The following is a 25,871-nucleotide window of genomic DNA, read 5'->3' on the forward strand; positions in this document are numbered from 1 at the left end:
TCACTGTAATGCAAACTGAATTAAAATTGTCCCTTAACACATGTTAATAGCATGTGTTTTAGTGGCCAATCTTTAGTGCAGTTCAGTACATCAGCCACATAATGTGGAAAGCCAGATGAACATAAATACTGATCCATCTAGTCATGTTTAGGCAGAAGATGAGAGGGGTGCACATTCAGACTTCAGAGGACAATTTTCAAAGCAATGTAGCAGCATGGCAATGGAATAGTACACCTTACATTGCTCTCTCTGAAAATGTTCTTCCTTTGCCCAGATGAATGTACACGTGGGCTGGACTGTGAGGAGGTGTTTCTCTGGGGTGTGTTTAGGTCAGGGGAGGAAAACAGCACTTCTACATGACAAAAATACATGTGATATTCTACCTTTCTCAGGTGCCCCCCCCCCAACACACACACACAAAATAGGTGGTGTAAAGTAGGTGGGCTATTTGAAAATCATCCTCTTAAACTCTCAGTAGGGTCCTGGTGCAATCATCATTCAGACTTTGGTTCTGTAATAATAAAATGCAAGTTCCAGAGGCAAGGCACCGGGAGTTAAACAGGGCTAGAAGATGAAAGCCAAAACCCCAGCTGAAAGCATCATCCAAAGCTATCAGGAAGACTCTTCAGGTACAGAGTGACCTCTGCATGACCTTTAATTCTCAGGCTGGCAGGCCTCATGGCAGAGATGATAGTCTTAGGACAAAGGCAGGGAAGTTTGCTCTCCATTTCCACAGGTCCTAGCAACTAATTGTGACTCACTCTGAGGTGAGGGGACGGTGTATGCATTTTATGGCGTGGAAGGAAGAAAATGCTCAGATACAAATATCTGAGGATGTTACCTTCTCCTCAACTGGATAAACTGCAAACTCAGGACCACAATATCAAGACCGTGTCTTTTATCATGTTCCATAGATCCTTGATTCTCAGTCTGGCTGTTTAAGATGCTCATTGTGGCTCTCTTATATTAAAAAAAAAAACTGATACAGCAGCACATTATAGAATAGAGGCAGAATTAAAATATAAAGGAACAAAGATAATGGAAGGGAACAAATGAATACTAATATGGGAGGGTTAGCTCATTACCAAAGTGAAGGATAAAAGTAGTATAACTGGTATGTAATTATAGGACAAACTGTATTTTTGCAGAACTGGTGTTCAGGGATGGTTGATTTTGTGAAAAGGCTCATGTTAAATGGTTAACAAGGAAGTCTTACTTGTCTGCAGGGCCTGCTGTTCCTTCAGTAAGTTCACGTCTTGCAAGATGTCATTAATCTGCTTCTTCATATCTTCAATGATCTGCATGGTTACCACATCTGCCAAGTCATAAAACAGAGTTTACCACAAACACTAAAAAAAAAAGTAGCAAAGTAAAAATATAAATGAAAACAAAAAGTGAATTTGAACAAAGATCACATCACTGCAGAGGAGATAAAAAGGTATAAGGCAGGGAAGGAGATTCCTGAACACATTAGGTCTCACAGTGCTCTTTAATTTTCAAGTTTCTGGTCAGTACTACATGATGCACTATTTTGTCTGCTATTTTACATAAAATCCAAATGTTTCTATAAACAAATTAAAAAGATATTTAACTAGTAAAGTGGATGTTTGCATTTTTTATTTATTTATGTATTTATTTATATTTCGCCTTTCAAGCACTTTGAAGGGGATTACATTCAGGTACTGTAGGTATTTCCCTGTCCTTGGAGGGCTCACAATCTAACTGGTAGAAGCATCAAGCCGCCATGGTGCAATTTCGCGCTAATCGGTATATAAAAGAGTTAAATAAATAAATAAATAGGAGCGGACTGGGAGGGAAATTCCCTACCCCTGTACCTAAACTCCCTTCCCCTTCCTCTTCCCCTTCCCCTTCCCCCCACCCCCTAAACCCTTTCTCCTACCTTTTATTTTTTTTATTTTGTTGCTTACTGCTCCGTTGGAGCAGAAGCAACTTGCGTGCGCCAGCAGTCCCTTCCCCGGCACAGTGGCAAATGGCCGCTGTACCAGCCACCTCTGGACCCCTTTGAAAATGTGCACAGCACGCGCAAGGCCTGGCCATGCGCATAACTCCTGCTTTTTTTTACGCGCATGGCCGATTAAAAATTTGGCCGTTAGTGTTCGTTTAGGATTGTACGTTTGTAGTGTCACTCGTAACAAGCCTTTGTTACTGGAATGAATGATGTTGAATATTATCGTTAATAATATTGTACCAGTAACTAATGCAGTGATGTCAGTGAGGGTGTTATGTGATCATATTTTCTGGATCCTAATAGGAGCCTTGCTGCGGCATTTTGTAATAGTTGTAGTGGTTTTAAGTGACATACTGGAAGACCTAGTGATAGGGAGTTACAGTCGTTTAGGTTTGAGAAGATTAGAGTTTGCAATACAGTTCGGAAGTCCGCAAAAGTTAATAATGGTTTCAATTGATGTAATATTCACAACTTGGCATAACCTGTCTTGATTAATTTATTTATACTCTTCCCATCCCAATATGGGTTCAGAAAGTACCACAGCACGGAAACGCTTTTGATATCACTATCTGAGGTGCTGCTAAAAGCTTTAGATACTGGCAAATCATATCTCATCCTTATTACCTTATTACCCGTCTTTCTGAAATAGATATATCGGGATCGGCTTTACAATGGTTTCAGTCATTCCTGAGCAATAGAACATACAGCGTTAGATGTGGACAAAGTGAATCCAAACCAAGAAATCTCTCTCAAGGAGTCCCCCAAGGATCTTCTCTCTCCTCCACATTGTTCAATGTTTACCTTACACCGCTATGCCGATTTCTCTCTAAATTGGGTCTTCAACACTTCATCTACACAGATGATGTTCAAATACTCATACCCATAACCACCAGCACAATCACAAATGCACTGAGTACCTGGAAGATAGCCTTATTAGAAATTAAAACTATCCTCACAGACAACCAATTGGCTATAAATACCAACAAAACTGAACTTATCATAATTTCACCTCCAAAAAACACAATACTGATCAACTCTGAGATTTCTCAAAACAACTACCCTATTTCACAACAAGTACGTAGCCTTGGTATCATCATTGACAGCAATCTCACGTTTAAAAAATTCATCGCGGATACGGTAAAAAGCGGTTTCTTTAAGCTACTCACGCTTAAACGTATAAAATCTCTATTACACCAATATGATTTCCGCACAGTATTACAAGCTACTATTTTATCAAGGATTGACTACTGCAATGCTCTGTTACTGGGTCTACCTAAAACCACCATTCAACCTTTACAAATGCTGCAAAATGCAGCTGCCCGTATTATCACCGACACAAGCCGCCATGATCACATCACTCCAGCTCTTCAGTCTTTGCACTGGCTACCCGTGGCTTACAGGATAATTATAAATCTATGTCTCTGATACACAAAGCCATTCAAAACAGAGAAATGCTTTGGTTCACAGATCAACTACAATTCAAAACTTCCTCCCGCCCAACGAGATTCCAGAATTTAGCCAAATTAAACATTCCTGCACCCAATCTGACTAAACTTTCTAGTACAAAAACGATCTTTCATCATTGCTGGATCAACAATATGGAACACCATGCCCTCTGAATTACGCCAGGAACTCTGTCACAAAAAATTTAAACAAAACCTTAAAACCTGGCTATTTAAAAAAGCCTACTATCAATAATCTGAATCCTCATCTACTCTTCCTAACATCCACAATCTCTCATATATTGTTTATATGCTATTTATACAAAGTTATATACTGTATTGTACTCAAGTTACCATGTTATATTGTAAAGCGCAATGCTGAATTACTGTTTGTATGTAAACCGAGGTGATGTTATTTACGTACCCCGGTATAGAAAAATCTATAAATAAATAAATAAATAAATAAATGTGCATTTTCATTGCAAAGTTCTCATCTAGCTGTATACCTAGGTCCCATACTTGATTTGAGGGATTAATTTGAAAATTACCTAGGTTTAAGGCAGGTGGTTTAACTATCGATGAGTTTCTACTCAGCCAAATGATTTCAGTCTTTTTAGGGTTTAATGTTAGTTTAAGTTGCATTAGTTTGTTGTATTGCTTTCATATAGGTAGAAAGTATCAAAGCTGTGTTTTCATAGGATTTGGAGAGCGGTATGTAAAACTGTATATCGTCAACATACAAGAAGAAAGTTATTCCTAGATTCGTTAGTAATTTACATAGTGGGAGCAGGGGATAGCAGGCGATGTCATTTCGTAGATTACAAACTGATTAAAAGACAGGAAACAGATAGTAGGATTAAATGGACAATTATCTCAGTGGAAAAGGGTAAACAGTGGAGTGCCTCAGGGATCTGTACTTGGACCGGTGCTTTTCAATATATATATAAATGATCTGGAAAGGAATATGGCGAGTGAGGTTATCAAATTTGTGGATGATACAAAATTATTAAGAGCAGTTAAATCACAAGCTGATTGTGATAAATCTCAGGAGGACCTTGCGATACTGGAAGATTGGGCATACAAATGACAGATGAAATTTAATGTGGACAAGTGCAAGGTATTGCATATAGGGAAAAATAACCCATGCAATACTTACAGGATGTTAGGTTCCACCACCAGGAAAAAGATCTAGGATAATACATTGAAATCATCAGCTCAGTGTGCTGCAGCAGTCAAAAATGCAAACAGAATGGTGAATAAAATGGAAAATGTCATAATGCCTCTGTATCGTTCCATGGTGAGAGTGCATCTTTAGTACTGTGTACCATTCTGGTCACCATATCTCAAAAAAGATATAGTTGCACTGGAGAAGGTACAGAGAAAGGCAACCAAAATGATAAAGGGGATGGAACATTTCCCCTATGAGAAAAGGCTAAAGAGTTTAGGGCTGTTCAGCTTGGAGAAGAGACGGCTGAGGGGGGCTATGATAGAGGTCTTTAAGATCATGAGAGGTCTTGAAAGAGTAGATGTGAATCAGTTATTTACACTTTCAGATAATAGACGGAATAGGGGGCACTCCATGAAGTTAGCAAGTAGCACATTTAAGACTAATCGGAGAAAATTCTTTTTCACTCAACGCGCAATTAAGCTCTGGAATTTGTTGCCAGATAATGTGATTAGTGCAGTTAGTGTAGCTGGGTTTAAAAAAGGTTTGGATAAGTTCTTGGAGGAGAAGTCCATTAACTGCTATTAATCAGATTGACTTAGGGAATGGCCTCTGCTATTACTGGCATCAGTAACATGGGATCTTTTGGTGTTTGGGTAATTGCCAGGTTCTTGTGGCCTGGTTTGGCCTCTGTTGGAAACAGGATGCTGGGCTTGTTGGATCCTTGGTCTGATCCAGCATGGCAATTTCTTATGTTCTTATGTTCTTAAATATTGAATAGTGTTGCTGAGAGGGCAGAGCTAAGAAGGAAAGCACAAAAAAAGAAACAAAGAACATAAAGCTGATATTCCCCATGATAAGTAACAAATCTTCCTCTGTCTCTGCCTGCTTTATTTTTATTCTGCTCCTATTGAATGCTCAATCTCTATTAAAAAAAAAAAAAAAAGTCCCTCTAATTAATGACCTGCTAGAGGACTTAAATCCCTCCATTTATTGCATAACTGAAAACTGGCTGAAAGACAAAGATAATGTGCTTTTAAACCAAATATAAAATAACTATGATATATATCACTTTCCAATACCCAAACGAAAAGGCGGGAGATTATTAATAATTAGTAAAAAAGAACTCAAGCTAGTACCTTACAAAGTAGAGATTAACCCACCATATGAGGTTGCAATTCTAAAATCTCCTCAAATAAACATAGAACTGATCTACTGTCCCCCAGGCATACTACACAAAGATTGCTCACCACTGATTGAACTATTCACTAAGAATCTACATTAATTGTAGGAGACTTTAACCTCCATGCAGACAAAACACCGAGAACCTTAGTCTGTGAAATGTTTTTAGAAGCAATGGAAGCCCTGGGTGGTCACAATTTGTCTCAAAGGCCACTCATAAAGCGGGCCACACTCTAGATCTAATATTTGCTAATTCCAGCAATTGCTTAATCAATACGTCGCACATGATATTGCCCTGGTCTGATCACCATTTAATAAAGGTGGAAATAGCCTTCACCAACCAAATCCATAATAGTATAGGTAACAAACTTACTTTTACCTTTAAGAAAAAGATTGAGATGGAAGTATTTGCTGAAGCAATAGAAAATAAGCTCCCTGAAATAAATCAAACCAATTCAACATCAGCATTTGAATCCTGGGATAAGATAGTCAATGACATAGAAAACCTATTAACAAAGATAAGAACAACTCCAAACATAAGAAGCCCTGGTACAATGATGAATTAAGAAGCACTAAACAGAACCTGAGAAAATTAGAGAAACAATGGCGGAAATGCCCATCTGCTGACTCCCTAGGAAAATATAAATCTTTCCTTACAAAATACCGTACACTAACTAATAAAGCCAAAAAAAAGAGTACTGTGCAACACAGATTCATGGGATTATATTTAATTCTAAACTGCTCTTCAAGGTTGTTAAAAATTTAATTAAAGACCCGACATCCTCAATCTTGAGAAACTACAACTTCACAAAGACCTCTTGCAATGATTATGCCACCACATTCTTAGACATAATCAATAAGTTGAAAACACAATTCCCTATCTGTTCAAAAATAAAAGCACCTGAAGATTCAAATAGCATGGTTAAGTGGTCCACGTTCAGCAGAGTATCAAAACTGGAAATTTGTCAAATCATTACTAAAATGAATCCTGCCAATCATCCAAATGACAGAATTCCAGCCAGTTTCTTTAAAGAAGTACACGGGGTAATCACTAAGACAATCCCAACATTAATTAATTTGTCCCTCTCAGAAGGAACTCTTCCAAACAGGTTAAAACAAGTTGTGATAAAGCTGATCATAAAAAACAAGTCTGGCAGAACAGACTACTGGGACAGCTATCGTCCAATTTCCAACCTGTCTTTTCTTGAAAAAGTTCTTGAGAAAGCAATGTTATCCCAGCTGGAAATTACCTGGAAGATCAAAATATTCTCTTCCTAAATCAATTTGAATTTAGGAAATATCACTCAACCGAGACATTACTCATCTCACTAATAGACTTGGTTCTAAGGAGGCTTGATGTGTATCCCCTGTCCAAGTAAGGATTCAATATTGCATATTTGTTCCATTGTTGAGGTAGTGTGTGCCAGAAAGCCAGTATTTAATGGTATAATCACCTTGAGCTTGCACTTCAGGCGCGCACAAAGGGAAAAGCTCCTTTATTGTGCTCCTTCGTGCGTGCGCCGAGGGCAAGCGCCTCACGGAGCAAGCGCCTTCGGAGACACCACTGCAGTTTTCAGTTGTCGGTGGGCGGGTGGTAGGCAGACAGTAGGTAGTCCTAGCTACCTCGGCGATGTTTTCCCTCTCCCCAGCTTCCTTCCTTCTCTCGCTCTGGAAGGGGGCTGCTCCCTAGCTGCCGCTGCTGCTGCCACTACTGCTGCTGGAGGAGTGGTGGGAGGGGGGGCCAGGTAGGCCTCACCTCGTTGCCACCATGGTGTTCAGTTGTCGGTGGGCGGGTGGTAGGTGGTCCTCGCTGCCTCGGTGCCGGCTTCCTTCCTCCTCTCGCTCTGGGAGGGGGGGGGGGGCTGCTCCTTAGCTGCCACCGCCACTGCTTCAAGAGAGAAGATTCAAGTTTTCTCCATGCTAAAGGGTCCATTTACTAATAGGTGCTAGAATTAATGTGTGAAGTTAACATCTTAACTCATGAGCTACCTAACACCCAATTCAACTGAACAGGTTAAAGCACAAAATCTGCATGTGCATTAGCATTACTGTGAAGGTACACTAAAGCACATATTAATGACCCAAATGGGGGTAATCCTATGCTAATAAACTCATTATATATTAATGTTAGACAATGCTAATATCTAACAAGCCTAATGTGGGCCATGCAAAGCTAGAAAATTAGCTAAACCTCAGAAGGTTTACCTTTTCCATGGAAAGTAAGTTCTGGAGCTAGAGGGCATCATATGACACTCCAAAGGGATAGACTCAGGAGTGTCAGAAAATATTTTTTTCACAATAAAGTTAATGGGTACCTGGAATGCCCTCCCAGAGGAAGCAGTGGAAAAAAATGATACCAGAATTAAAAACAAATCATGGAATAAACACAGAACCCTGGTATGCTAGGGAAGCATTGGGGTAATGTGCATGGAAAGGCAGCTACAAGTCTGTGGAAGAGCTTCCTAGTGGTTAGAGCTACGAGCTATAAGCCATTGAAGCAGGGTTCACATCCCACTGCTAATCCTTGTAACCTAGGGCTTCATTTTCCCCCACAGACACAGAATGGGAGAAAACCTTTTGGAAATGAATTTCTTAGATTGTGAGTCCTCTGGGGACAGGGAAATACCTACAATAGCTGAATGTAATCTGCTTTGAAGTGCCTGAAAGGTGGAATATAAATAAAAACCTTCACAGAAGGCATAAGGGTAACCTGCGCAAAGTAGCAGTTTTAACAGTGAATAGTCTTGCTGGGCAGACTGGATGGGGCTATTGTGTCTTTTTCTGCCATCAAGAGCTATTTTACCATGTGAATGGAAAGCAATATTATGTGTAACCACATGTGAAATAAACCTGGATGCAGTGTTAACAGCTTTTTTTGGAATATCTGTCTAGTGGATGCTAATTTAGCAGAATGAAGAGAAGGAATTTCAAGAAGGGACTAGGAGGCAGAGCAAAGGATTCTGGTAGGGGTATAGGTTTTTAATGTGCTGCAGGCCCAAGGGCAATTCACACGAGTGTAGTAGATTATGAATGAGTAAAGCAAGTTTAAATGGAACTTGATATTCAATTGGGAGCCAGTGTAGGGCTTACAGGGTCAGTGTAAAATGGTTGTGGCGGTGAGTGTTGGAAAGCAGCCTAGTGGCAGAATTCTGAACCAGCTGGAAAGGTTTGGTAGTGGAGTAAGGGTGACCAGTGTACAAGGAGTTACAATAATCTAATGCGGTTCGATTTAAAGGCTGGAAGAAAGTGCGAAAGGTTTGAAACTCAACAGGGGTTTTAGGTGGCAAAATAAGCGTAGTTTATAAAATGATGACCGAACAACATTCTTTACATGTAGTATCATGGATAGAGTAGAACTGAGGGAGACTCCAAGGTAATGAACAGTTTCAGTTATGGAAATGGATTGTGAATCAAATTGAAGGGAAGAGGGAATGGGAATTTTGTGTGTTGTTTTTTTTTAGATTTATATTCTGCTTTTTGCACTTTTTTCAGCACTTCAAAGTGGATTACATTCAGGTACTGTAGGTATTTGGAGTGGAACAACCCAGAATCATAATTTCAGTTTTAGTAAGATTAAGGGAGAGTTGGTTATGACTGAAGCAAACTCAAACAGAAGAGGCAGAGGGAAATGAACTGATGGGTAGGGGACCATGAGGACGTGTTTGGAAAGAAAAACTGAATGTCATCAGTATAACATCTGCATATATTTTATAATCCATCCCAAATGAGATTATATTGCTGAGATACGTCAACTCTAAAACAATGTATTGACTCAATTAGTACGTTCTTACAAACCGTTATTAACCAATCTCTGTCAGAAGGACTGATGCCGACAATATTGAAAAATGCAATTATAAAACCACTCTTGAAAAAACCTGATCTAGATGCTACAGTATTAAACAATCTCAGACCAGTTTCAAACTTATGCTTCTTGGCAAAGCTGATCGAAAAAGTAGTAAACAATTGAACAAACATCTAGAGAATAATAACATTTTATATTCAACGCAACATGGTTTTTGTAAGCTATTTAGCACAGAGACATTATTATTGTCTTTCTCAGATTTTATTCTCAGAGGTTTTGACAGAGGTCAAAGTTTTGTACTTGTTATATTAGATTTGTCAGCTGCGTTTAATACGGTAGATCACGAAATTCTTTTTAACAGGCTGTATGATATAGGGTTAGCAAACACCACATTAAATGGTTTAAATCATTTTTAGAAAATAGAACATTTACTGTGAAGATAAAAAACACTTTGTCAGATAAGATAAGATTAGCTACTGGAGTTCCGCAGAGTTCTGCGCTGTCGGCAACTCTTTTTAATGTGTATCTTTTACCTCTTTGCCATCTGCTAACCGGACTGAGCTTGAATTATTATATTTACGCAGATGACATACAGTTAATATTTAACATAGACGGTGATATTGAATCTACTTTTAGAATGATTAATATATATTTAAAAATTATAAGTCAACTCCTTGCTCAGATGAAATTAGTACTAAATATGGACAAATCCGTTTTTATGGTTTTAGACAGGAAAAATTTTAACTTAGAAAAAAAGATAATTCTTGATGATCAAACTAGTTTTAATTTGTCAGATATAACCAGGAATTTAGGATTAATTATTGATTATGAATTAAATTTTAAGGCACACGTATCGACAAAAGTCAAAGAAGGTTTTAATAATGAGACTATTGAAACGTCTTAAACCACTGCTTTCATTTAACAATTTTAGGTATGTTTTACAAACACTAGTGTTTACAGGACTGGATTATTGCAATTCAACCATGCTGGGTCTCCCTAAATCTACCCTGAGGCCTCTTCAGGTCATACAGAATGTTGCAGCAAGGCTATTAACAAACACGAAGAAAAGGGACCATATTACTCCAGTATTGAAATCTTTACATTGGTTGCCATTAGAGTACAGAATAAAACATAAAGCATTGTGTATGATCCATAAGATTATACATGAAGACAAAAACAAATGGCTGAACTCTACCATCAAGCTGCATGTGCCTCAAAGGGATCTCAGATCTTACAATAAAGGATTATTATCAATACCAAACATAAAATCAGCGCGCCTGAATGAGGTTAGAGACAGGGCAATTTCGGTCGCAGGACCGAAACTTTGGAACAGCTTGCCTCCAGAGTTGCAGGAGGATTTAAAACGATTTAAGAAAGACTTGAAAACTTGGTGCTTTCAACAAGCCTATGGAGACGAGAGTTAAAAGATCATTGAAAGCTGGATTCCACATGATTTTTCTTATCTATCGAGTTCCTATCTATTTTATTCTTACTTTAGATTTTAGTCTTTTAGTATTATGTTTAATTTTAACTAATTATTCCTATTGTTTTATCAATTTTATTGTATTTTCTGTTTCTTACTTGTTTTTAGCTATATTGTAAACCATAAAGATAGAATCATGTGTTCTGACTCACGGTATATAAGAAATGCATAAATAAATAAATAAATAAATAAACAAACAAACAAACAAACAAACTTATGCACATAAGAACTTGATAATGCAAGCATATTGGAAGAAAGAAATTGTACAGCATCAAAGGAACAAAGTAATGATTTTTCAAGACTTTTCTGTTCTATATCTGGGAAAGGCAGGGAATTTTCACTGATCTGCTCATAGATGGTAAATCGCAATATTAAATTCACTCTATTGTTTCCATCCCTACCAAGCTGAACGTGGCACAGTGGATCAGTGCAAGATCTAGAAACGGTCATGGCTACCAAGACTTTCATCTCGTTGCTCTTGCAGCAAAAAAGTAGTGCGCTAAAATCTAAGAGGAGCTGAAAAAGTGATCTTAATGAGCCTTTTAGTTTGATTCTCTACTCGCATGCACTTATTTATGTGCAGGAAATAAATGCTCTCTCTTTTGAGTTGATTGTAATCTTCAGTTGCTGTGTGATGTTGATCTGCAGATTTTTAATACTTCCTTCAAGTTTTTTTTTTTTTTGTCTGAGGTATGAAGAAACAAAATATTACTGAACTAACGATCCTGCTTCATTTGAGACTGTTCCACGAGTTTATTTATCGAATGGGAAGTACACATACTTGCTGTGGCCTTCAATTGGTAGCAAACCTGGGAAATTTTAAACTCTGCTCCCCCCTGAGATTCTGCTCCCCCCTGAGATTAGTGCGGGGGTGCAGCTTCTCTCTCTTCCATCCTTCATAACGAATATTCTCTATCAGACAATAAAATTGTTTCCAACCTTTGGTGGCTCTGGCTTGGTTTTCTGGCTCAGCGTCTTTTTCTCATTCTCTGTCCTTATCTCTATTCCTTTCTTTAAGGTGAATTTTAAAAGCCTGGCACGCACATCAATTAGGGGATGCACAAATATGTTGGGCTCATGCGTGCCGAGCGTATTTTAAAAGCCACCTGGATGTGCGACTAAATGCCACAGCGCGCACATCTCGCTCTGCCGCGTAACTTTACTTCTGCTATGGATGCCTTGTAAGTTATAAAATAAAGATAAATGGGCAGATCTTTGGGGTTTTAAGTGTCTGGGATAACTGGGGGGAGTGAAGACTATTAAACCAGAGGGGGCTTGGAAGAACTCTCTCTTAACTGGGTGAACTGGGGACAAACCGGTAGAACTGCAAATGGCGCGTGCCCCTTTTAAGATTCCCTGATTTACACAGTAGAAGCAGCATTTGCATGTACTTGCATGCGCCCACTTAAAATTTGGTGCCCATGTGCATGTGGCCAAGCTATTTAATAACACGCATGCATATACCCACACAAGTTATAAAATAGCCAACGAACACGTGCACATGTGTGCCTGCTCACCGGTTTAAAGTTACCATCCCTGGTTTCTGCCGCCTGTCTTTTTATTTTTATTTCAGTTCTCTTTCTTTCCTTCAGCAGCAGACACTTTAATACTTTCTCTTCTTTCTGGTTTTCTCTTCCCTTCTCCTGCTTTTTTCTCTTCCTACCTGCTCTGCTTTCACAATTCTTCCTCCTCTTTCTCCTGCACTCTCTTCTCCATTCCTCATCCCCTTCTTTCTACATTATCACCCTGGATTCCTCCCCAACCCTGGGTCCTCTTTCTCCATCTCCTGCCCATTCTCATCCTTTCTCTTCCTTCTTCCCATTTCCCACCTTTTCTGTCCCCCTTATTCTCATCTTCCCCTAATTCAGCTCTCCTCTTTGCTTTTGACTTCTCCCTCCCCATCTTGCTCTCCCATTCTCTCTCTCTCTCATCCTCTTGCTCCCCCCTTTCCGTCTATCCCCCAACTCTTGCTCTCTCTTCTGGCATTCCTGTCACTCTCCTTGCTTGCATCTCTTTCTCTCTCACACACACACTCTTGCTCTTTCCTTTTACTACCCCTCCCAGTACTCACTCTGCGTTCTCCTCACACTACCTGTTCACATTCATTCTTATGCTCTCCTTTCCCTGTCTTCTACTCCCACAGTTTTTCTCCACCCCCCCCCCCCCACCTCACTCACTCATACGCGCCCAGTTTCCCTTGTTCTCTCCTCTCCCTCTCCATTACCAGGATCCATCAGGACTGAAGAGGAAGACAGTACTTCCCTGCCTCTTGCTGCTGATTGGCTCATTGTAATAGCCAGAACCAATCAGGGATGGGAAGCGGAAATCCCGCAGCAGAACTTCTTCCTGTCTTCTGCCACCGATTCAGTCCTCCTCCCTGTGTTCTGTACAGCCCAGATAGAGGAAGCAGACAGCTAGGCTTAGAAGAGAAGGTGATTTATTTATTTATTTAAACACATATTTTTTAATTGCCTTACTGATTACATCTCTCGAAGCAGCTTACAACCTAATAACATTGAAACAATACACAATTTCTAGGACCTGGAGATCTTAGGTGCTCTCTTGGTAACCTGGAGAAAGGGCTCTAAACCTAGAGTTACATCTGGAGTGTTCCCACAGGCAGGCATGTCAATCGGTGACCGGATGTTCTACTTGAAAGCTGCGTCACAGCATACAGTTTGATTACTGACTAAGGAGCAAAAAAACATCTATTACTTGGCCTTGTGGTGATTTTGGGACTGGAGGAATTTGACAGTGCTTGCTATTTTAATGATCAAAGATTTTTGTTTGTTTGACTCTGACACCTGATATTTTGTTTTGCTAAGGGGGGGAGGTGACACCTGAACCTTTCACAATGTGCCCCGAACCCTTAATAAGCAACAGATATATTTTTGAATCCTTACAGTTTGGTTGGTTTTCATTTTATATTTTTCATGAGGAGGGAAGGGTGGGAGTGCGGGGATAGAGTATGTGAATAAGTGGAAGAGGATCGTCAATAAAATCATCTCATACTGTTGTATGAAATTAGATAGATGGTTATCATGGAGGCTGCTGCTCGATTTGGGACATAGCAGCTCTTTAAAATATAAAAATTGGTGTTATTCTTTAAGATTTACTTCTGAGGTATGGGACTGGAACCCATGTTAAATATATTACATGTAATGATGCTAGACTGGGAAAACCTGTAAAAAGAGAAAAAAATACTGTCTTTTTTTTTTTTTTTAGAGAAGTCCAAATGTCGTGTAACATTTATGCAAGAAACAAATAGAAAACAAATGAGTTGCTCAACGTTTTGCAGCCAAGGGTCTTACTAAAAGCTGTGAAGTACCTACTTTGATAAATAAAAATGTTTCCTGTAAGATGGAAAAATCTACTACAGATACCACTGGAAGATTTATTATTATTTTGGGGGAATTATTTGGTAAACCAGCTATTCTAGTCTTAGTTTATGTGCCAAATCAATGTGATCATGCTTTCTTTGTTTAATTAATGAGTCAGGTTCTATTCTTGGGGCTGCCTCCTATTATAATGGGTGGAGATTTGAATTGCATAGTTGCAGGGATGGCCAACTCCAGTCCTCGAGAGCCACAAACAGGCACCGTATCCAGAATATCCACTATAAATATGCATGAGATATACAATGGAAGCAATGCATGCAAATCTGTCTCATGCATATTCATTGTCGATATCCTAAATACCTGGCCTGTTTGTAGCTTTCGAGGACTGGAGTTGGCCGCTCCTGGCTTAGTGGATCCTGATTTGGAAAGACAGTCTGCCAGTCAAATAAAACCTTTCAGGATAACTTTCAAAACAGCTCACATGCACCCATATACTCATGTATAAGGGTGATTAGTAATTTACTACTGTATTTTATAAACTGCAAGTAAATGATATACATGGTGTGAGGGAGTTTATAAGACAACTCCCTCAGTCTACTTTAAGAGAATGGGCACAGCTAGCCCGCCCACTCCTCCTTAAGGCTGAATCCTGCAGGAAACCCTGGGTGAAGGGAGGAGCCCTTCACCAGATCTTAAAACCTGAGGGCCTGAGAGAGTTAGACAGGCCCCAGTGAGTTGATGGAGTTCCAGTGTATGTATCTGTAAGGTTGGTAAAACTGCATGTGTTTGAAGGTGAGCTGCACTTGCGCTCTAACCTGGAGTTACTGTGAGCTATGCTGAGCTGAACTAAAAGCTTAAGTGACTGTGAACTATGCTGAGCTAAATGCTTGACTTACTGTGAACTATTCCGAAAGCTTTTGACCTGAAGTTAAGGTGAACAGCGCTGTATAATTTGACCAGAAGCTAAGTTGTTTTTGTAACTGAAGCACAGAAACTATTGGTGTTTTCTCTCTGGCTGGATTCCCAGCTACTAACTGCTCTCATTACCACATATGGTTGTAGGAGTGGGATTTATTTGCCTAAAGCGCGAAGCACAGCCAAGGACTCACAGCTGTAACAAGAGAGCAGCAGAAGAAAGAAAACCCCTTTGCAGAATTTTTTTTTTCTTTCCCTGCTTTCCTGGGGGCCCTCCCAGCTCCAACCCAGCTTGTGCACAGGCCAAGGGGGCTATCCCTTCCTAGGTAGTTAGGAGTCAAGGAGTAAGTAAGGGCCGGAGAGGCCAGCATTTTTGTTGTTGTTGTTGTTGTTTTCTTCTGCTCTCCTATCCCCGAAGAGAGATGTAAAAATGGAGCAAGTAGTTCAAGTTCTTGCCACGGGCCAGCAGCAGCTCCTGAATGCCCTGCAAGCACAAATTACCCAGCAGGATGTGTTACAAGCACACAATATGTGTATGGGCAAGCGCCTCCTCCTCCTCCAATGCATGTTTACTACGACCACTTGATAAGAAGAAGGCAACACACGCTCTTTTCCAACCAATAGACATTTTTTATTTGGGTATTTTGTCCGCAGCACAAGCTTTATATAATACAGAATAAAACTTAAGATTAAACATTTTCAAATATAAACACCCAAACATTTGCATATAATTCGAACCTCCTAATCTAACAGGGGGTGACTAGGCATGCCTTTTATTGACCCATTCTTTGTTCTCAGTCTTATTTTCATTCCCAGCCATTGAAGCCAATGATCCGGGGCAGCCAGCGGGCCTATGACTTGGCCAGGGGCCTGTTCCATAGAAGTCCGGGACCCCCAACATTGATGCTTGCCCTCTTCATATGTCCCTTGCCGTTGAAGCAAGCAGAGACAATGTTCAACTTTATTAGCTGCGCCCCATCTCTATTTTGAGTTAATATCCGTTGTGGGCGTCTCCTGCTTCGTCCCCTTTTTTGTCCTCTGGTCACCCTGCCTCCTGCACTGCGAAAGACTAGATCATCCTACCTTAGATGTGGTGGGTGGGTGGGGAACTGCTGCCAAGGATGCCCACGCTTCGAAGAGGGGGTGATCTGCCAGTTGGGAGGTTTTAAACCCCGGTGGGTGTCCAATGGCAGCCTCCGACCCCTCCCTTTCACTTTACCTTAATTGTCTTACCTTTTCCGCCCATTCCCCTGCTACTCTGTTCCTTCTTGCCTAATCTTCTTCCTCCCCTGCCTGATCCCTGTCTCCTCACCCTTCCCTGTTGTCAGCTGCCCGACACCTATTGTGCCTGCCCACAGACATTTGTCCATTTTCGCTCAGGGAACTGGTGGCGCAGCAGTATACTGTGCTTATGCAGATTGCCCAGCTGGTGCAAACTGCTGTGGCCTGCCTAGCGTCGGTGGTGCTGCCACTCCTGAAGATGACATCTGGGGGAGGGCCCAGACGAGTTCTTGAACTTTGAGTGTACTGCAAGACTGGCCGAGGGGCCAGAGGACAGATGGGCTATATATTTGGGAAATTTACTTATTGGACCGAGTCAAGAGGCCTATCAAACAGCTAACTCAGAGAGGATGGCCACATATTCGGAAGTCAAGGTAACAATCCTAAGCAGAGCATGGCTCAGGAACAACATGATAGTGTCATGTCTTTATACAATCCCTGTACTCAACTTATATGCAATAATCATCAATCATTAGAGCCTGTTCTGGCCCATCACAAAGTGTTACAGAGATCTAACTAAGGCCTGGATTTATCAAAATGTGGTAAATATCACATGCGATGGGAAAATGGGGTATGTTTTATGGTAATAGGGAGTTTATTGCAATAATACCTATGTGAAGAGCTAAGTTACTACAAATTGCGATAACTTTTTCACCCTTTGAGATAAGTGCCAGAATGTGGTATTTCCTACAGTGGTCTCTTTTGAACATTTGATGACCCTCGGAGTGAGGAAACTCACCTAAAGATGAGATTTGTGCAATGTTCTCTCAACCTAGCTTGATGGACTCTCTACCTGGGTAACATCAAGCTAGGTTGAGAGAACACTGCACAAATCTCATCTTTGGGTGAGTTTCCTCACTCCGAGGGTCATCAAATGTTCACAAGAAAGCACTGTTCTGTTCATACGTCTCACATTGAATGTCAAAGTGGCCCCTAACCCCATACACTAATACGTAAACCTCACCTCCAGTTACTAGGTGGGCCTCCCATACAAATACGTATCTAGGGTAAGGCAAATATGGCTAGGTTTGCTCTCTCTCTATCTCTCTCCCTCCCCCCTCTCTCTCTCTCTCCCGCTCTCTCTCTCCTAGGTGGATGCTCTGGGAGCTTCAAACTACCAAAACCAGCATCCAAAAAACACATCACAACAGGTGATCAGCATTAACACAAGCTATCACACAGCTTAACACTCCTGAAAACGTTTTAGCTAAAATTGGCATTAAAGCCATGTGATAGGGCTTGGCAAACCCAGCCCACCCCTAACTCCCCCTCTTTTTCGGATTTGCATCGCACCATACGATTATGGTGCTATCGCACGCATTAAAAGGCTTTTCACATGCAATAAGCCCTTAATGCATGCAAAAACGCCTTAACACATTTTGATAAATGAGGGGTAAGCTGCCTAAAATTATCTTCTTACAGCTATTCCATTTCACAGTACTTCCGTTTGACCATCATGGTGCCTTCACAATGTTTCAGTGTTTGGAGGACTGCTTGCTCTGCCCACATCAAGGGTACACAGCCTCCTACCTAAATAACATCATGATATACACCCATGACTGGAAAACCCACCTGACTCAACTTCAGGCCCTGCTGACCAGTCTGAAGAAAGCAGGCCTAACAGTTAACCCAAAGAAGTGCTTGCTAGGTGGGCAAGAGGTCCAGTATCTTGGCTACACCTTGGGGAAGGTTAAGGTCCATCCACAGATCCGGAAGGTCAAGATGATCACCCGGGTGCTGTTTCCACCAATGAAGGCCAAAGTGAGAGCCTTCTTAGGCATAATGAGATACTATAGAAGATTCATTCCTAACTATTCTGAAAAGACGGAGCCTCTCACAAGGCTTCTAGTAAATAAAGCACCAGAGAAGGTCCAATGGACGGAGGAAGCTGAGAAAGCTTTCAGAGCCCTGAAGGAGGCAATATGCTCAGAACTGGTTTTGATCAGCCCGGACTTTACTGAAGCCTTCACGGTGTAAACCAATGCTTCAGAGGTCATCTTGAGTGCTGTGTGAGCCCAGAAGAAGGATGGCCAGGAACATCCAGTGGCCTACATTAGCCAGAAACTCATGCCATGTAAAGACAGTACTCCACAGTTGAGAAAGAGGCCTTGGCAGTCAAGTGGGTCTTAGAGGCCTTTTGCTATTATCTGCTGGGTGTGGCAGTTCACACTTGTAACGGGCCACCATCCGCTCCTTTAGATCAATAGAAACAAAGAATCCAACACGAGAGTCATGACGTGGTTCTTGGCTCTATAACTCTTCAGCTACAAGATCCGACACAGGGTAGGAAAGGAGAATGCTAATGCGGATTTCCTGTCAAGGGAGCTTTCTTTCATGCAGGTGGACACTTACCCTGGCAAGGCTGAGCTGAGGGGGTGGGGTATGTGAGGGAGTTTATAGACAACTTCCTCAGTCTACCTTAAGAGACTGGGCACATCTATCTTGCCTGGTCCTCCTTATGGCTGAATCATGCAGGGAACCCTGGGTGAAAGGAAGAGCCCTTCACCAGATCTTAAAACCTGAGGGCCTGAGATGGTTAGACAAGCCTAAGGGAGCTGACGGAGTTCCAGTGTATACACAGACCACTTATCTGTAAGGTTGGTAAAACTGTATGTGTTTGAAGGTGAGCTGCACTAGCAGTCTAACCTGGAGTTACTGTGAGCTATGCTGAGCTGAACTAGAAGCTTGAGTTACTGTGAACTATGCCAAAAGCTTTTGACCTGAAGTTAAGGTGAACAGCACTGTATAATTTGACCAGAAGTTAAGCTGTGCTGACTTTTTGTTTTTGTCACTGTTTTCCCACTGTAAATAAAGTTCACTGGAGCACAGACAGAGACTATTGGTGGTTTTTCTCTGGCTGTAAGCTGACTACCAACTGCTTGCATTACCACACGTGGGTTCTAAAATACAAGTACATATGCATAGATACATGCTTGCATATGTAAAAACCGTGACCTGCGCAAGTTCAGACTTATCAGGAAAAGTAGTGGTACTTATCTGGATAAATTCCAATAGATGTGGCTATGTAAAGGCACTTAAGCCAAATAAGTCTGAAGAGCCCTACTTGTCTATCTAATTAGCACTTTTCTGACTTATCCAGTCATTTAAGACGGCTGGATAAGTCTAAAACAAAAGGCTGTTTATCCAGCTAAGTTCAAATGTGCCCCAAGTAGCAGCTAAAGCAATACTTAGCCAGATAAACCGGAATGTAGCCAGCTAAGTGTGCAAAATTGATATAATCGCATATTTGTACTTCTAATTCTAAGGGCATATATGAATAGAATTTACTCACGTTATTTAGACATATTTACCCGCACCCCCCCTCCGTAAGTCAGCTTTTAGAGGTGCAAGTCGGGGATTTTATAACATCTGCGCTGCAATGAAATTACCAATTTTACCAATTAGTCTACCAGTTTGCCCAGTCCATCTGCGCTTGTGAAGACCCTCCTGGCTCTTCAGCATGAAGTCCCCCCCCCCCCCATTTCATCTATACCCCCCACCACCCAATCATTTTTTTACTTTTGAAATGTTAAAGATCACTTGCACCACGTCACATCGGCAGGTTGTAAAACAGCGATTTGTGTACGCAACTGTTAGCCCTGCCCCAGAATGCCCCTGGTCTGCCCTTTTTTTTACATGCACAAATGCATTTGAAATCCCCAATATATTCATGTATGTTGTGGTTTTTAAAATAGTGAATACTCACGTTCATGCGATTTTACATGCACACGTTATTTTTTTTATGCACACATCTTTTAAAAATTCACCTCTTTGAGTGGTCTTAAAGATGTTAAGTTTGTGATAATCTTAAACTAGTTGGTATCTGGAGAATTCTGAATGTGATTACCATGGACTTTGACCATTATGCGAGAGCTCACGATAATTCAAATGGAATGAGCATTTAGCTTTCCAGATTTGATCTGGAAAGCGAATAATAAATGATTTAAAATAAATAAATAAACTGACTATATTTTGCTCTCAGAGAGTAAGAGTTTATTCCCTGTGGGGTCTGCGATGCGATGCAATGTAATTTTGGAGCACAGTCTGGTCTCCTGTGTATTTGGCTTGAAGTCATCTGGTACATCAGCGGGACTTACAGAATACCTCCTCGATTAATGCAAGATCAGAAATTGTAATCTTTTTTAGTAGAAAAATGGAATAAAAATGTATCGGATAATGCTCAGCATCAAAGTAATCCTATATTATTTTGGGAAATTGCTAAAGCAGTCCTTAGGGGTGAAATTCTAAGCATCATTATTGCTAGGAAAAGAGCAGCTGCAAAAGACAAACTTGGCATGGGGAAAATGCTTAATAATAATAAAGGGCTGATGTCAGGTCAAAATAAAGATATGGGTTGTGGATAACTTTATGTGTACACCCAAACTATTGAATACATTTTATATCAAAGAGCTCTAGCATCCTTGCATTCACTGAAATGTAACTTTTTTTTTTTTTTTTGATGGGCATCCTGAATACAGGGGCATCCCAGGGCCACAACTCAATCTTTCTACTAACCCCAGGGTTCTGGGGTCTTTATGACTGGGTTGGGGGAGGACAGATCCTCTTTTTCCTGACCTTCTCCAGTCAAGGGAGAAATCCTTCTGAAGGCTGGCATAGGAATCCACCAAAAACCAAAAGTCTCTTCATAAAAAACAATGACTCTCTACCAATCTTCTCCAGTTCCTGAGATACTCCCTGCCAGACCAGCTGGGTTCTGAGCTATGAATGTGTTTCTATCCCAGGAATCAGGCTGTAGGCCTAAAAAGGGGAATCATTCTGGTACTCTTCTACTTCTACTTCCTCTTCCTCTAACAAAAACTGCCACACTACCTTCCCTGTACTGCTTGCTTTTATGCATACTGGCTGACCAAGCCAAGCAGTCTCACTGGAGAAGCTTGTAAGGGATGGTTTGCCAACTCTTATCTCTTCTCTCATTCCTAAATCCTAATCCATGGCCTGAACTAGGGACCTAGAGAGTCCCTATAGAAGCATTACTTTTTTTAAATTTCCTTTCCTTTATTGAAATTAATCTGGTAAAATCTTGCTGAATCTTGTGAAAACACAAGAAGGATTCAGGTTTATTTCTGTAATGAGAGATTATTAGGCAGTTAGCATAGCTGGGTTTAAAAAAAGTTTGGACAAGTTCCTGAAGGAAATGTCCATAACTATAATTAACTAGATAGACATGGGGAAAGCCACTACATTTTCTGGGCGTTAGAAGCATGGGATCTATCTATTATTTGGAATCCTGCCAGGTACTTGTGACTTGGATTGGCTTCTATTGGAAACAAGATACTGGACTTGACCTGACCCAGTATGTTCATAATTTGGCAAGTATTAGATATGGATTTTTAGGAGCTATCTATATTAAAGTTGTTCATTCCAATCCTACAGCACAATTTCTTGCTAGTGGTGCCTTGTCAGAAACCTTTGATTTGTCAAGAGGTATTTGGTAGAGATGTCTTCTTTCCCCTCTTTTGTTTAAATTAATCTCCCCTTCCTTGCACTATCCAGTATCTCTCTCCCAACTCCCACAGAGGATTCAGAAACCTAGGAAAAAATGATTTACAGTGGGCTCTGGTAGAACAAGACATGACACCCAATTTCCCCAACTTTGGAACATCCTGTGTATTACCACCCCTTCCCTCACAGAAGGCAGGCATCCAGGATTCAGAAATCCAGGAATAAATGGATTACAGTGGGCTCTAGCAGAATAAGGCCTGTGATGAAGAAACACCCACTCTCCATGTTGTTACCCTTATATAATATCTTTTCTGCAATGGATCATGAAGAAGCTCCAGCAATGGAAAATGAGGTGATATCTGAAAGAGATGTAGTAACCCAGTGTACCCAGAAACCCTTAAACATTATCAAAGGTCATAAAAGGAAGCTGCTTCTGATTGGTTCCTCTGATAATAGAGATTCCCATTTGGGAAATCATTTTGATGGGGAGGTAACAGTTAAATGCCTTCCAGGATCCTCAGCCAATAGAAATACCAACCAGATAGTCAATGCAACTATAGAAGAAAGTAGAAACTCAAATATCAATGATATCATCCACCTGGGAACCAATGACCTTGCTAGAAATTGTATCCTTTCAGTACAGAAAGACTTCCAAAATCTAGGAAAGAAGATTAAACATATGGCAAAGACCATTGTCTTTTTTTTTTTTTTTTTTTTAAGTATTACCTGTTCATGGAAAGGGGAAGGAAAAGCACTGCCATATAGAAAACGTCAGCTTCTGGCTCAAAACATGCTATAAAGAAAGTGGATTGGATACATTGGAGGCTAGGACCATAAATGGAACAGTGAATGGTTATATAGAAAGGATGGTCTACATTTATTATTGTCAGGGAAGAGGATTCTAAGTGAAAAATTCAGATCATACATTATTGGGCTTTTAAACTAGAGGATAAGGATGGCAGGAAGTGGCCAATGAAATTGCCATGTCACCTCTAAGCAATACAGGAATTGGGAGAAGAAAAACAACAAAATCAATCAGTTCAAAATAACAAAAAAAGTCAAACCTTTAGAAAAAGACAAACCTTTAGAAAAACCTTTAGACAAACCTTTAGAAAAAGACAAACCTTTAGAAAAAGACTCAAGACTTGGCTGTTTATGCAAGCTTTCTCGGACTTAAATTAATGCACCTCACCATCAACATATCCAACACAGCAGCTGTACCTCTTCTCCTTGTATATAATTTAGTCTCTGCTAAGCTATCTTTATTTCCTCTGATCCCAGTTCAATAGTCCTTGTTAATTGTAACTGCTTTCTTCGACACGTTATTTCTGTTTTTGATGTATTTATTGTACCCCTGTTTATTTGTAAACCAGCATGATGTGATCATTTCATGAATGCTGGTATATAAAAACCTTAAATAAATAAACCAAAGGAAAAAAGTTGGAAAGCTATGACCACAGATACTCATACTCTGGGCAATAAAATCTCAGAACTGCAGGCCTTAACGGTAGAAGTGGACACGGACATAATTGAGTGGAGTGCCACAGGGATCGGTGTTTGTACTGGTTCTGTTCAATATCTTTGTGAGGAATATTGCGGAAGGAATGGAAGGTAAAGTTTGTCTATTTGCAATTGATACTAAGATCTGTTTTATGTTTGCGGGCTCGTGGGCTGCCCCTGCAAGCTGGCTCACTCATTTGATTTTGCCAGCCCCAGCGACATCAGCAGCTCCCACACGGCCTGGACGCTGCCACCATCACCCGCCGGGGCTTTCCCCTAGGCATATGCATGGCACACACCAGCCTATGAAGACCCCATGGCTAGAATAGCTCTCCCCAGCACACTTGTATGACAACACACAGCCAGGTATTTAAACCCCAGCCTTGTAACACAGCATCGCCTCAGAAACTGGTCGATGACCTCCAGTAGAGTGTGTTGCTGTGTTCCTACCTTTGTCTTTTCAACCTTGCCCAACACACCTTTGTCTCTTCAGCCTTGCCTACTCTAGCCTTGTCCCTCCTGCCTGGTCTGCTTCTTCCTTCTCACCCAGCCTACCACTTTCACTCTAGATGGACCTTAATCTAGACTCTCATCATCCTTCACTGCCATCTGCCATTGACCTTAGCCTGAACTCTGATCATCCTTGCTTGCTGCCTGCCACTGACTTCAGGCTAACTCCAGATCTACTCTTTTGCCTATGCCCCAGAGACTGCCACCTAAGTCCTGCCAGCCTCTGGGGAACCCAAAGACACAATCCTAGGAAAAGGGCTGGGATAGGTGAAGCTCCAGTTCAGTCTCTACACTTGTCTGCTTGCCATTTGATGGTGAGGACTTACAGAGTCCCTCCTGTAGATGGCATCAACCTCACCCCAACACAAGGGTCCACAATCCTAAAAATCTGCAAAAGAGTGGTCACCTCTGATGGAGTAGAGAGAATGAAAAGTGATTTAAGAAAACTTGAGAATGGTTGAAGACTTGGCCGCTGGGATTCAATGCCAACACTGCAGAGTCATGCATCTGGGATGCCGTAAAAGCTGTATATGATGAGAGGTGAAAGACTGATGTGCTTAGGCCAAGGGAAGGATCTTGGGGTGATGGTGTCTTGCGATCTGAAGATGCTGAGGCAATATGACATGGTGATAGCTAAAGCCAGAAGAATGCTGGGCTGCACAGAGAGAGGAATAACCAGTAAGAAAAAGGAGGTGAAGATGCCCCTGTACAGATCCTTGGTAAGGCGTAACCTGGAGTACTGCATTCAGTTCTGAAACCCAAATCTCAAAGAGGATAAAGACAGGATGAAGGCAGTCCAGAAAAGGGAGACCAAAATGGTGTGGGGTCCGAATCGGAAGACTTATGAGGAAAAGTTGAAAGATCTATATAATGTATATTCTCTAACAGAGGAGGTACAAGAGTGATATGATACAGATCTTCAGATACCTGAAAGGTTTTATTGATGCACAAACTTTGAACCTTTTCCATTGTAAAGAAATCAGTAGAACCAGGGGTCATGAAATTAAACTCCAGGAAATATTTCTTCCTGGAGAGGGTGGTGGATATCTGGAATGTCCTTCCAGAGGAGGTGGTGAAGACTAAAACAATCAAAGAATTCAAAGGGGCATGGAATAAACACTGTGGATCCCTAAAAGCTAAAGGATGGAAATGAAGAAAAGAGTGCATGGGGGTAACTTGCTGGAATGGCAGTTACTACCCTTAACAGAAGGTATGGGGATTACTGCACTTAACCAATAAGCCTTGATGGAACTGCAACATTGCTCTCCACATCAATGGCAGGAAGAAAAAGGGCCCCAACTTTACGATCTAGGGAACCGATAAGCATGGGGATAATCATCACAGAGCGGCAGTTGCTATCAACATAAGGCATGGGATTACTACCTTTAACCAATAAACTTTGATTCCCTTGACACAACTGCAACATTACTCTCCACTTTCACGTTAGTGGATGGGGGGTGGAAAGAGGTATTGGATTCAGATAACAACCAACACAGGCCCTGACTTTTGTAGTCTGGGGTACTAATATACAGACACAAGAGAAAAGGCACAGGACTGCTTCTACAGCCAAGTCCATAAGCAAAGCATGTCAAGCAGCACACTCTGAATTTTCAAGAAGGCTCATCATCAAGTAAAAGAGAAATATGGAGGTAACCTGCACAGCATGACAGATACCACCATAAGAAGCTTGCTGGGCAGAATGGATGGACCATTTTGATCCTTTTCTGCCGTCATTACTATATATGTGCCTTCGCATAACTCCACCCTCCCTTCCCTCTCCGCTCACTTTATCTCAGATACCTCCCCCGCTTCCTCTCCCTC

General features: G+C 41.0%; 1 protein-coding gene across 1 annotated transcript in view; it reads right to left on the reverse strand.

Annotated features, from left to right (window-relative positions):
- The window catches only part of CLEC3B (C-type lectin domain family 3 member B), a 46,036-nt gene that overhangs the window by 12,131 nt on the left and 8,034 nt on the right, over nt 1–25,871 (reverse strand). Inside the window, exon 2 of the mRNA XM_029592633.1 lies at nt 1,217–1,315. Within this exon, the coding sequence (XP_029448493.1) occupies nt 1,217–1,315 (99 nt within the window). The remainder of the gene's footprint in view (nt 1–1,216; nt 1,316–25,871) is intronic.

Source organism: Rhinatrema bivittatum, chromosome 2, assembly GCF_901001135.1.
Source record: "Rhinatrema bivittatum chromosome 2, aRhiBiv1.1, whole genome shotgun sequence".
NCBI lineage: Eukaryota > Metazoa > Chordata > Amphibia > Gymnophiona > Rhinatrematidae > Rhinatrema > Rhinatrema bivittatum.